The sequence below is a fragment of the Pelodiscus sinensis genome, chromosome 1 (genome assembly GCF_052426305.1).
Source record: "Pelodiscus sinensis isolate ZL-2025 chromosome 1, ASM5242630v1, whole genome shotgun sequence".
Lineage (NCBI taxonomy): Eukaryota > Metazoa > Chordata > Testudines > Trionychidae > Pelodiscus > Pelodiscus sinensis.
This window is the reverse complement of record NC_143052.1, coordinates 344,898,832-344,911,132: the sequence shown is the minus strand read 5'-3', so window position 1 is coordinate 344,911,132 and position 12,301 is coordinate 344,898,832. Positions and strand designations below refer to the sequence as shown.

The following is a 12,301-nucleotide window of genomic DNA, read 5'->3' as shown; positions in this document are numbered from 1 at the left end:
CAACCCTCCACCTGACCAACACTCTCCAGCCTGGAGCCCCCTCCCCTTCTCCACTTCCTCCTGCACCCAAATACCCTCCCAGAGTTTGCACCTGTCACCCCTTCCCGCGCCCAAATCTCTCATTCCCACCCCAGAGCCAGCACCTCCAGTCTCAACCCAGTGAAAGTGAGTAAGGGCTGGAGACAGCAAGTGATGGAGAGGAGGGTAATGGAGAGGGCAGAGTCTCAAGGAAGAGGTGGGGAAGATCTGGGCTTGCCCTGACCTCTAAAAAGTGATCTTGGGTGTAAAAAGGTTGAGACCACTGTCTTATATCCTTGCACAAACTTGTCTTTCCCCCACAATATTATGCATCATTGCTGTGATCTGATAAACAGCTTTCTTCTATTCAGAAGGGGGCTGCATTTTAGTTGTGGATGAAGTAATTTTGCAAGGTACTGTGTAATCATATTACTTCACCCACTGATAAAGTACAGCTACTGCTAGAGTGGAATGCAACAGTTGGGTAACAAATTGCAGCAACAGTGAGCAATTTAGGGCCCAACATTAAGAATAGTCATCAGCTGAAGGAAAACAACATAATTATTCCAATTGGAACTCTGATAGGGTAAGAGCATGGGCTAGGGATGTGATATTGCAAACATGTATGTGATTAACCTTCATTGTTACACAGTCCTCCACCGCTGCTTCTGTATCAGAGGTAAGGGTGGGGCTGAAGCGCAAGCACCAACTCCCAGAGAGCTGCCTGCCTCCTCACACTACTGCAGCAGTGTGGGGGGAAGCAGGTAATGTGTGGAGCCACATTCCCCCTCTCCCGCCGACACAGCTGCCTCTGTATCAGAGGCAGCAACATGAGAGGGGAAATAGGCAGCTCTGCCAGTACGTGCGGGGAGCCAGCTTAAAATCCAGCTCCCCTCACACACAAGCTCCCAGGAAGTCACCTCTCCCACCACGTGTGTAAATGTGTAACTGCTGAATTTCAGTCACACGTTTACCTAAATACACCAATTTTAACATTAAACCCATTTTAACGTTAGCGCTAACATCGTATCAAAAAGGATATGGAATCCTTACTAAGCATAAGTAGTCAGCACTTGGGTTTTATATCTAGCCATTACAGTCTAATATGCAGCAAGGCTCAAATAATGTAACAATAGTGAAAATGTAGATCCATCAGATCCTCACAACTGGAAAGTTTGTTTGTTGTTCTTTATTATAGCTGGCCAGTTCCTTCTAGTTGTCAAAGCAGGATTGGATCTTGAGAAGGATTTTGAGGAGCATGTTTTTCCACAAATTTCTACTAAAAAAACCAAAGTGCCTCTCTGCATTATATGTACAGGCAGTCCCCGGGTTATGTACAAGATAGGGACTGTAGGTTTGTTCTTAAGTTGAATCTGTATGTAAGTCGGAACTGGCGCCAGCCGCTGCTGAAACTGATCAGTTTCAACTGCGGCTGAATCTGGACGCCAGTTCTGACTTACATACAGATTCAACTTAAGAAACCCAGGCGTCCCCAAGTCAGCTGCTGCTGAAACTGATCAGCGGCTGAATCAAGATGCCTGGGGCACAGCAACTGGGGTGCTGCTGGGTTGGTCCGGCAGCCCCCAGCTGCTCTACCCCAGGGGTAGGCAAGAAAAGCCTGGTCTGCTGGGGGGGGGCACTAGCTGTACCCCCCCCCCCCCCCCAGCAGACCAGGGAGACGGGGGTGGCAGGACCGCCCAAGTCCTCCACGGCTTTGCTCCGTCTCCCTGGTCTGCTGACCTGGGAGACACGGAGCAAAGCCGCAGAGCACGCGGGCAGCGCGACAGTCCAGGCGCGCCGCGGCTGTCCCACTGCTGGCGTGCTCCGAGGCTTTGCTCCCCATCTCCCTGGTCTGCTGGGGGAGCAAAGCTGCGGAGCACGCCTGCAGCGGGACAGCCCAAGCACGCCTGGACTGTCCCGCTGCGGGCGTGCTCCAAGGCTTTGCTCCCCGTCTCCCTGCAGAGCAGGGAAACGGAGAGCAAAGCCGCGGAGCACGCCTGCAGCAGGACAGCCCGGGCGCGCTTGGGCTGTCCCCCTGCGGGCGTGCTCCGCGGCTTTGCTCCTGTCCCTCTGGTCTGCTGGGGGGGTCCAGCAAAGCCGCTGGACCCCCCCAGCAGACCAGGGACACCAGAGCAAAGCCGCCGCCTGGGCAGCTTTGCTCGTTTGCCCAGGAGCAAAGCAGGCGGCGGCTTTCCTCTGGTGTCCCTGGTCTGCTGGGGGGGTCCAGCGGCTTTGCTGGACCCCCCCAGCAGACCAGGGGGACAGGGAGAAGCTTTTCTCACCCCGGAGGACACGGGTGGCGACCCGCCGCCCGTGAGCTCCGGGGCGAGAAAAGCCCCGTTCGTAAGTGTGGATCCGACATAATTCGGATCCGCGTAAGTCGGGGACTGCCTGTAATTGTTTTATGTGTTTGGGGAGCATGTGGTAGAATTTAACCATGACTTAGATTACAGGCGATAGATTAATTAAAAAAAAATCCTCACAAAAGGCACCAAAATACAACAGCACCATGATCTTCCATGTAACTAAAGGTTTTATATTTTATTTTGGATTGTTTTCATACACAACCCTTCTATGAACTGTAAAGACCAAGTTTAATTATAGAAAGTGGAAATATGAACTTAATTCCAACCTGATTATAATAGTTTTTTGAGAAGTTTCTATGCAAAGGCACCTTGCACTCCATTTTGCTTAAACGGTCTGCAACAACTGCAAACAAAGAATGTTATTAACATTCAGCTCCATGTATCTCTCAACCACTCTGCAAGATTACTTACACTTTTCTGATGAATTCTGCAAAAGCTTGTGTATGGTGCCAAAAATTTTGTTGAAACATTTTCATGAGGGCAAGAAACGAGAATGCTTTTCTAAAGAACATGAGAAAAAAAAGATTATAAAATTGTTAGAATTAGCTCTGCGGAACTATGTTTTTCCTTCACATCCTATTTGCTCATTTGACTGACTCAAAAATGTCTCTGTTCCATTAGCATTGTAGAGATAAGTCATTTGTAGAAGAACAAGCTTGATGTGATCAATTTACCTCAATACTGTCTACTGCAGGATTCTTGCGCCTTCCTGAAACAGCCAATTTTGGCTAATGTTGGAGACAAAATACTGGGCTAGACAGACCACTGGCCCAAGCCAATATGTCAATCACTGTGACTTTTTATGCTTTATGCACCAGAATCCATTTAGAAACTTGATCACAAAATGTGTTGTTAGCTTCAACTAGCACCTCTTAGTATCAGACATTGGACCTGTGAAACAAGGGAGTGCCTCTAGATTTTGTTTATGCAGTTATGTATCTAATCAATCCTTACTTACAGTAAAATTGCACATAAAGCCATGTAGATGGTTTTGAAAAGCAAGTGCTGACATGTGAAGATACAAAAGGCACTGATTTAAGGACATTCACGATTTGTGCACAAAGCATAACTGACTTCTATAGGGAAACCTGAATAACGTATCTTACTAAAGCATGACGTAGCATTTTCATCAGTTTTCTTTCCATACATGCTTCAAATATAGATTCATCTAGAACAGTCAAGCTGCAAAAGATAAATAATCCACAGTGTAGCCACCAGTGTTTCCTGTAAGCTGAGCATTTCGGTGGCTGCCGAGGAGAGATTTAAATGCTGCCCAGCTGATTAGCAGAGCACCCACAGCTGGCAGCATGAGTTTCTACTAGTGGTGCACATTCACATGTACCTCAGTGCATACACAAATTTATTCCGCACATGGATGGAAAAATTGGAGGGAACAGTGCTGGCCACACACCAACATAGCTACTACTATTATTAATTCTGAAGTTAAGTGCCAGTACACTTCAGTGGAAAAAGTACATGGCCTTTCACTTTTAAGATCCCAGTTTAAGATTAAACATTTTCAATGAAAAAAGTTTGATGACCTCTCTTCATGTCTACAAAACACTGATCCAAAACCCACCATGGGCAATTAATTTCAATTGGTGAAGTTACCATGTCTAATCAGAACAAATTGTTAAGCACTTTCTACGCTATGGTTCAGATCATAAAGCAGTATAAGGAAGAGCACGCTGTATTGCTGGCACCACATTAGTAAATGACTATAGCACTTTAATTTTCAGTACTAACTACTTGTTGATCCGTCAAGCCTACAAATACACAAATAAAAGTACCTTAGTTATTTCGTTTACAACAAATCCTTCAGAGGCTGAGATCTCTGGAATGCCATCTGAACCCACTCCCTGGCATGTCAAACTGCCATACAAAGTAGATTTCCCTGAAATACAGCACACACATTAAAGATGAAAGAATGATAATTTAGCATTTTACATACTTAAACTGTAAATATAACTCACTGTATTACTTTTCAGACATCATCAATTTCAGTGACAGATAGGAACCTTGGGGTTTTTTACTTTTAAACCATTCAAGTAACTGTGTGTTGATTTTAGAGATGACGGGTCAAAGCAGCACACGTTGTATTTGAAATGGAAGGAAGGTAGGTCTGAGATGGTCCTGAGTTCCACAATTTGAGATCAGCCCTTAAGAAACTACAACTTCATACACAGACGAGCTTCACTCCTATGCTAGAAAGTTCCAGTGTGTCAGAGTAGCAGAGTTGTTGACTACATTCTTCACCTCACAACTTTAAGCTCTTATGGATGTCTTAGGCCCAGGCCATTTGAATACCTTGAAAATAAAGACCTTGCACTTGAATCCATATTCTATAGACAAAAAATGTAGAGTGGAAGATAGACGCAATGGGCTAGCAATTGCTTGTGTTGATGAAGTGTCCTGAAGCCTTCTGCACTACCTGAAGTTTTCTAAGGGTTGATGACTTCATGTCCAGCCATACTGCGTTGCTGTCCAGATGAGAAATGACAAAGGCATATATAATGGAGATCAAGTTATTGTCCACTAGACATTGTTACTTGCGGATGCTGCTGTGTGAGAGGTAAGCACTGAAGAGGAATCCAGGCATATATCTAGACGATGGACTCAACTGACCAATTAGGTGTTTGTACCTTGAATGAGCCAGACATGGATGTAAACTCTGATCTAACAGGGCTTTTCCCTAAAATTTATTCTAAAGAGCTCAGCGCAAAAATGCTATGGTTGACCCCAGCTCCAACTCCTTTGAAGGAGAGCAGGAGGGGTTAACATGTGCACATGGACCCAGCTCTAACTTTCCTGGTGGGGGAGGGCTCCAGCTGTGTATACGGTCTTCCTGTGGGAGCAACTCTCCAAGAACATAGGATAATTAATAGATATCAGGTTTAAAACAAACAAAAGGAAGTTTTTTTTCTTCACACAGCAAACAGTCAACCTGTGGAACTCCTTGCCAGAGGATGTTGTAAAGACTAGGACTTTAACTGGGGTCAAAAAAAGAGCTAGATACATTCATGGAGGTTAGGTCCATCAACGGCTATTAGCCAGGATGGGTAGGAATGGTATCCTTAGCTTCTGTTTGTCTGGAAATGGACGACAGGAGAGGAATCACGCGATGATTACCTGCTGTGTTCTCTCCCTCTGGGGCATCTGGTATTGGCCACTGTCAGCAGACAGGATACTGGGCTAGACGGACCTTTGGTCTGAACCTGTATAGCCGTTCTTATGTTCTTCTTATGTTCCTATGACAAGGGGCAGGGCAAAAGGTGAAATCAAGCTGTATAAAGCTTGATGGGAGTGTCATTCCCGGATGGAGATCTCATCATCCACACATTCCCTTTTTTTGAGACAGGTAAGGTGCTTCATATGGAGAGAAGACAAAGTCCCACGTAGCCCCCTAACTCCCTATATACCACATCATAATATAAAACATCTGTGCCTGCCAGGAAATCTCTTCCAGTAACAGGAGAAGCCAGGGGAGTCACCACTCACCAGGGCTTTTGCAGCTCAGCCAAGCTTCACCTTCGTTCCTCCTGCAGAGAGCCACAAATGGCCTATCAGTTACAGACAGGACCTGCAGCACTAGGGAGGGAGCATGGCAGCCAGGAAGCTGAGAGTGTCGCTCTCACAGAAGGGAAAAGGGGGTCTACGGTAGTGCCATTGGGTGCTACTTCCCCACAAGGGGTGGGACCCTCTGGCATAGGAGGTGTCACTGCAGGGGCAGTGCTAGCACTCCCCAGGAAAAAAGGGTCCCTGGGATGGAAGAGATGGGGGTGTTGCTCTCCCCAGAGAAGGGGGCTGGCTGCAGGGGAAGCAGGGGGTGTAGTCCCAGGGAAGGAGGGGCTGGCTGAGGGGAGAAGTGGGGTGTGTAGCCCCAGGTAAGGGGGGGAACTGGCTGAGGGGGGAAGTAGGGGGTGTGGTCCCAGGGAAGGGGGGGCTGGCTGAGGGGGAGGCGGGGGGGTGGCCCCAGGGAAGGGGGGGGCTGGCTGAGGGGGAGGCGGGGGTGTGGCCCCAGGGAAGGGGGGGCTGGCTGAGGGGGAGGCGGTGGCCCCAGGGAAGGGGGGGCTGGCTGAGGGGGAGGCGGTGGCCCCAGGGAAGGGGGGGGCTGGCTGAGGGGGAGGCGGGGGTGTGGCCCCAGGGAAGGGGGGGTGGCTGAGGGGGAGGCGGGGGGGGGGTGGCCCCAGGGAAGGGAGGGTGGCTGAGGGGGAGGCGGGGGGTGTGGCCCCAGGGAAGGGGGGGTGGCTGAGGGGGAGGCGGGGGTGTGGCCCCAGGGAAGGGAGGGTGGCTGAGGGGGAGGCGGGGGTGTGGCCCCAGGGAAGGGGGGGTGGCTGAGGGGGAGGCGGGGGTGTGGCCCCAGGGAAGAGGGGGCTGGCTGAGGGGGAGGCGGTGGCCCCAGGGAAGGGGGGGCAGGCTGAGGGGGAGGCGGGGGGGTGGCCCCAGGGAAAAGGGGGGCAGGCTGAGGGGAAGGGGGAGCCCCCAGGAGAGATCTCTGGCGAGGGAGACTCCCCCGGGAGCGGGGGGGTGCCTCTGGGCGGGGCACCGCTCCCCGGGGGGTGTCGCGGGGAGGGGGAGGAGCTGGCTCCCACCTCAGCACCTGGTTCCAATCGCTCTGGAGGCGCATCGTCGCCGCCATCTTCCCTTAGCACCGGAAACGCTCCCTGCTGACCCGGAAGCACTGGGAGAGGCTCGCCCAATAGCGAAGCGTTTCTCTCTTCGCCCTCCCGTATCCTTAAAGGGGCCGGCGAGCGACGCGGCAGCGGCCCGCTCCTGGGCTCAGGTAAAGGGCGGCGCCCCGGGTAGCGCCCGGCAGGCGCGGGGGTGGCTCCACTGAGGGGAGCGGGTTGGATCAGGCCCGTTTCTCCCCGTCTCCCCCCCTGTGAATCGGCCCCGCCCTGGCTGCTAGCCGGTGGCCACGACCCCCCCCCCCCGTGGGCACGGTTTGGTGGCAGGTGCCGTGGCGCTGCTCTCGAGCCGTGTGCAAAGCCGCGGGGCGCTCGGCGCACGTGCGGGGCCGGCGGTTATGAATTTCCACCCGCTATTCGGTTAGTCCGTCGTGGCCCTTCTGCTTTGAAAGGGAGCGAGCGCCGGGCGGCTTCTGCCTTTGGGCCGGACACGAGCCCCAGCGGGAACTTTACTGCCGTGCCCCTGCCCCCTCCCACAGACCTGGTCCTGGGGGGAACCGGCTTTTAGGCTGGCTCCCCCTAGCCCCTCCTCCTTTTCCACCCCCTTTGCTGCCTTTTTCTGATAGAGGCAGCAAGGAGGGAAAGTGACTAGTCAATCCCTATTGGGGATCCCTATGTTGTAAGTGAATTCATCCTTCTGGCCCCCTGACAGGGCGTTTCATCCCCTTATCAGATGCAGAGGGAAGCTATGCTGTCTACTCTCTCCAGTGCTTGGCATGCTGGTGCCCTAATCTTCCTTTGTCCCTGGGTAGACTTGCTTAACAGCACACAGTGAATCAGTGCTAGAGATGACGCATCCTGCCCAGGCCCATAGGGGCGTGTCTATACAGCACCCCTACCTCAAAATAAGTTATACAACTTGTACTACGCAAATTGTGTAGCTTATTTCAATGTTATTTTGAAATAAGGTGCTATTCTGAAATGTCCCTTATCCCTCATGCAATGACAGGAGCGGCCCTAGACTAGCTGCCAGCAGCTGGCGCCCTAGGCGAATCATACAATCGGCACCCCCACCTCCAAACCCCTCAACGATATTGCGCCTACATTTAACTTGAATTTGGTGCCCCATTTAACTTGGTGCCCTAGGCGACCACCTAGTTTGCCTATATGTATGGGCCACCCCAGCAATGAGGTTTACAAGGATGTCGGCATAGCAAGCCCGTTATATTTCAATATAACGGGCATGCTCTGAAGATGCAGAACAGCTATTTCGGTATCCTGAAATAACTTCGCTGTGTAGACATCACCTAGGTGGGCTACAATGTGTAACAAAGATTCAGAACATGGGTCACAAAAATAAATCATGCAGTAATATTAAAATATCATTGGATTCCAGCGCACAGTGGCTCTTTCTGTAACCTCATTTTTCTGTTTGTTTGTTTTTCTTTCTTAACTAAACAACTTTTATCAGGGAAGATGGGAGGAAACCAAACCTGCATAGAACATACATAATGTTGAGTCAAAAATGAGCTGCTGTCCTCAAAGTTAGCAACATTTTGAGAGGTGTAGGCATGATAGGAATAGTATTCTTAAGCTCTGATTTGCAAGCCCATTCTTTAACCACTAGAAAACCTACCTGACTGAGTCACATGAATCCAGGAGCTAGGATTTTTTTTAAAGGGGACCCTCTTGTTAACATCACAAGAGATTTAAATACTGTCACTATTAGAACACATGCAAAAATGCCCACTGAGTATTGGTGAGGAAAGGTGGGGGTGAGTATAAGATGGTACATCTTGATGTGTTTGCTCATTCTGTGCAGTATTTATGGTCTATTTGTTTTAAATTCTGTATAGCAACTAGAGATGTTAAAATTAGATTAATCAACTAATCGAGTAGTTGATGGAATTTCTATTGACTATTCGATTAGTCAATAAGGGTGCTTCCACTTGGAGGCCTGGGCCAGAGGGGGATCTCTGTGAGTCCCCCGCTGGCCCCAGGCTCCATACTGCACTTCCGCTTTGAAATGTACAAGAGCCCCTGTGGGGATTCTTGTACATTTCAAAGGTGGAACACGGCTGCTGCACCCCTAACCCCTCCCACAAAGCTGGAGCTGGGGGGAACTGACTTTTAAGCCGGCTCCCCCAGCACCCCTTCCACTTCCCCCCTCTTGCTGACTGATGCAGCAAGGTGGGGGGAAGCGACTAGTCAGTTAGTATGTCGACTATCTGATAGTCAACTAGTTGATTAGTCACTTACATCCCTAACAGCAACTAGGTGTTACAGCAAGGGTCAGCCACTTTTGGTACGTGGCCCATGAGTGTAATCTGCTAGCTGGCTGTGAAACAATTTGTTTACACTAAGCATTCACAGGAGCCGCAGGAAGCAGCACAGGCCTCAGGACCATGCTGGCCATGGCTTCCCACAGTACCCATTGGCTGGGAATGATTAACCACAGCAAGTACTGTTCTACTTATAAGAAGCACATGGGATCTTTATAGGGAGGAAAGGTAATATGCCACATTCATTGAGAATACAATGGCAAAGCAGTTAGCGTATGCTTACATAGATAGACACACACACTGGTTGTCTCTCTCTCTCTGTCTCTCCTGACACAAATGGTATAGTTACCAGTCTGGTGCTCACATTAGCTTGGTGGCCAAGTAGGCTAAGTGTGAGAGAGGAACCAGGTTTGCTTCAGCCCAGACTGAGGTTCTAGTCTGATAATGGCTGGACGAATCTGGCTCTTATGGGAAAGGAGTCCTTTTATAATAATCCTTTGCCATCAGGATCAGTGGGTTTTACATTGTCATGCTGTTTTTCTGATGTATGTCTGTTACCCCGGTTGTTCTTCTTGCTGCTTATCTTCTGCTATGCTAAGCTGGTTTGGATCATGAATATGTTGTCCCAATTGATAAATGCTTGCTCTTTCCCTCAGTGCCCTGGGTTGCCAATCTGCCCTCTCTTGTTATGCCTTCTAGTGTTTTGTTCAGTATCCGTGGTTCACTGGTGGCCTTCATCCATATCTCTCATGCATTCCTTACTCTCGCACATAAGAACAAGGGTTACAAGCAAAACCTTTTTTTAAAAAGCAAATAATTACATTCTTCCACTGTACTTATACTACAATATCTACTTTAAAACTAAAAGCAAAATAACCACCATAAAAATCAGAATTTATTTCTACAATAATTCTAAATCAAATACTTCTAAATCATTTCTATAACAATAACAACTATAAAAATCTAAATCTATTTCTACTTCAAAATAATTTAAAATGTTTTAAAACTTAATACATTAAAACTTAAATGCTTAAAATATCACTAAAAATAAGAAATAGGAATTTTTCTACTACATTACATCCTTGCAACCTGCTCCACTTTCTGCAGACCCTGCATACTTTCAGCATAGACAAACTGTCTTGTGGCCAGCCAGAGGCTTACCCTCACAGGCTGCATGCCAAAGGTTGCTAACCCCCGTGTTACACTAATGGCTGACAAGTAATTTTACGCATAATAGAATATTCTGTTTGGAGATAGGAAATGAACTACAGTAGTTGCAAATTAAACTTCTTGATGAGGATGAGCTGTATTAGTTTTTTTTAGTGGATGTGGGATGTGGGGTACCTAGCAATATGATAATCAGGCAGCTAAAGGAGAAAGAAAAGTAACTTTTTCATCTGTTTTTAGGTTCTTGCATGTAAAAAATGTTCAGTGGATCAGATGCTTATGTATTCAAGCAGAATTTTGTCTCATAGGTAATGGAAACAATATAAGGCCCAGAGAAATATTGGGAATCCAATAGTTTGTCATTTGAAGTTAAATTGGCCAAAGCGCTGGAGAATATGTTGTGTAGGCAGGTCATAACCCTGCCCTGTCTAGGAGACAAACTTAATAGATATTTTCCATCCCAAGAAAACTGATTGGGCCAATATACTAGTAGAACACATCACCCCATTAGTCTGTGTTCTGACCCCTGCCACTTCATTCCCCAGTTTCCCAGAGCAGGACGGCAAACTGAAAGAAATAAGCTAAAAAGCTGTTCAGAGCATGTTATTTTCAAATTGATAATACTTTCTTGGTATGACCAATTATATTTTATACACATGTTGGGACATGCACCTGGTGAATTCCTCTGAGGTATCCAGTATTAAGCCTCTGCCTATAACAGGGCTTTAGTGTGTTTCAGGTTCAATTCCGTGTCCATTTGCACTCTGACTCAGTCAATGCTCTTCATAAACATCATAGCTGTGATTAAGGCACAGCACTGATGTTCAACTGGCCTTGATTCTGAGCTGAATTTTCAGAGGTACCAAGCATCCAAAACTCAAGCTGAAGTCTGTGGATGTTGTGGCTACTCAATAGTACTGAAAATCTGGTTCTGTATTTCTCAGTGTCTCAATTTCCCCAAAGGTACGTAGAATGACACCTTGCAGGATCATGGGAAAACTTCAGTCTTTAATGTTTGTAAAATTCTTTGAGTTTCATAGAAGATGCGGTATAAGAGGAAAATATTGATTAGAAGCATGGGAGGCCTTCCAAGGTGAGTGCAGCACTAGGCAATGCTGGGAACATGGAAATGTAGTGTTAAGGCTGGGAGTATGGTACGTCCACTGGCCTTTCTCCCGTAAAGCCCCATCATTTATTTCTGATTTACCATTGGCACAAGCTGAGTTTGTGTGCCATGACAGAGCTTTCCAATGACCTTTTCCTTCCCCTCATCTGCTCTCCTCTGATCCCATACTTTTCAGATCCAGCCAAATGTCTGGTCCCAGCCCTCAGGGTCACAACTGGAACCGGAAGTCGGAGGATGAGGAGGATCCCTTTGATCAAATGATCTTGAGCACTGGCTGTGCCACTTTTCATTACGCAGTCCAGGAGTGCATGGCTGAAAACCAGGACTGGAGGAAGTGCCAGCTACAGGTGCAGGCCTTCAGGGACTGCATGAAGGAACATCAGAAGCAGCGAACGGAGGAACTGCAGAAACGGCAAAGGTTGGCTCAGGCCAAAAACTGATAGAAAAGAATTGAGCATGAAGCTTAAGAGATCCTAGAATCTAACACAATCAGCACATGGAGAATTTAACTCCTGAGAAGTATCCTGCTGAATCAGAGGGGTAAAACCTATTCCCTCTTGTATCTGGCACATACATTAAGGGGACTGATCACAGTAGTCAGAATAGGGGTGGCTTTGCTGATGACATGTCCCTGAATATATTTTTTTCAGTGGAAATATCATGTAACATTTTATTTTTAATTTTCACATGATACAATAAATGGATTTATTGTTA

The 12,301-nt window shown here is 47.9% G+C and overlaps 2 protein-coding genes across 4 annotated transcripts in view; one reads left to right on the top strand and one right to left on the bottom strand.

The window, feature by feature from the left end:
- PAAF1 (proteasomal ATPase associated factor 1) overlaps positions 1 to 7,100 on the bottom strand; it is a 27,263-nt gene extending 20,163 nt beyond the window's left edge. Inside the window, exons 1-4 of one of the 2 annotated variants that reach the window (XM_075919577.2) lie at positions 6,977 to 7,100; positions 5,883 to 5,923; positions 4,175 to 4,278; positions 2,796 to 2,885 (exon numbers count right to left, since the gene is read on the bottom strand). In XM_075919577.2, the coding sequence (XP_075775692.1) occupies positions 2,796 to 2,885; positions 4,175 to 4,278; positions 5,883 to 5,923; positions 6,977 to 7,023 (282 nt within the window). In that variant the 5' untranslated portion in view covers positions 7,024 to 7,100. The remainder of the gene's footprint in view (positions 1 to 2,795; positions 2,886 to 4,174; positions 4,279 to 5,882; positions 5,924 to 6,976) is intronic. The other variant, XM_089775793.1, reaches the window with a different exon arrangement.
- Positions 7,037 to 12,301, top strand: COA4 (cytochrome c oxidase assembly factor 4 homolog). Of its 2 annotated transcripts, none has more exons than XM_075919581.2 (2): positions 7,037 to 7,167; positions 11,763 to 12,301. In XM_075919581.2, the coding sequence occupies exon 2, from the start codon at positions 11,773 to 11,775 to the stop codon at positions 12,025 to 12,027; it is 255 nt and encodes an 84-aa protein (XP_075775696.1). In that variant the 5' UTR covers positions 7,037 to 7,167; positions 11,763 to 11,772; the 3' UTR covers positions 12,028 to 12,301. The 2 variants fall into 2 exon arrangements, with proteins under 2 accessions (XP_075775696.1, XP_075775697.1); XM_075919582.2 differs by lacking the exon at positions 7,037 to 7,167 and adding an exon at positions 7,286 to 7,432.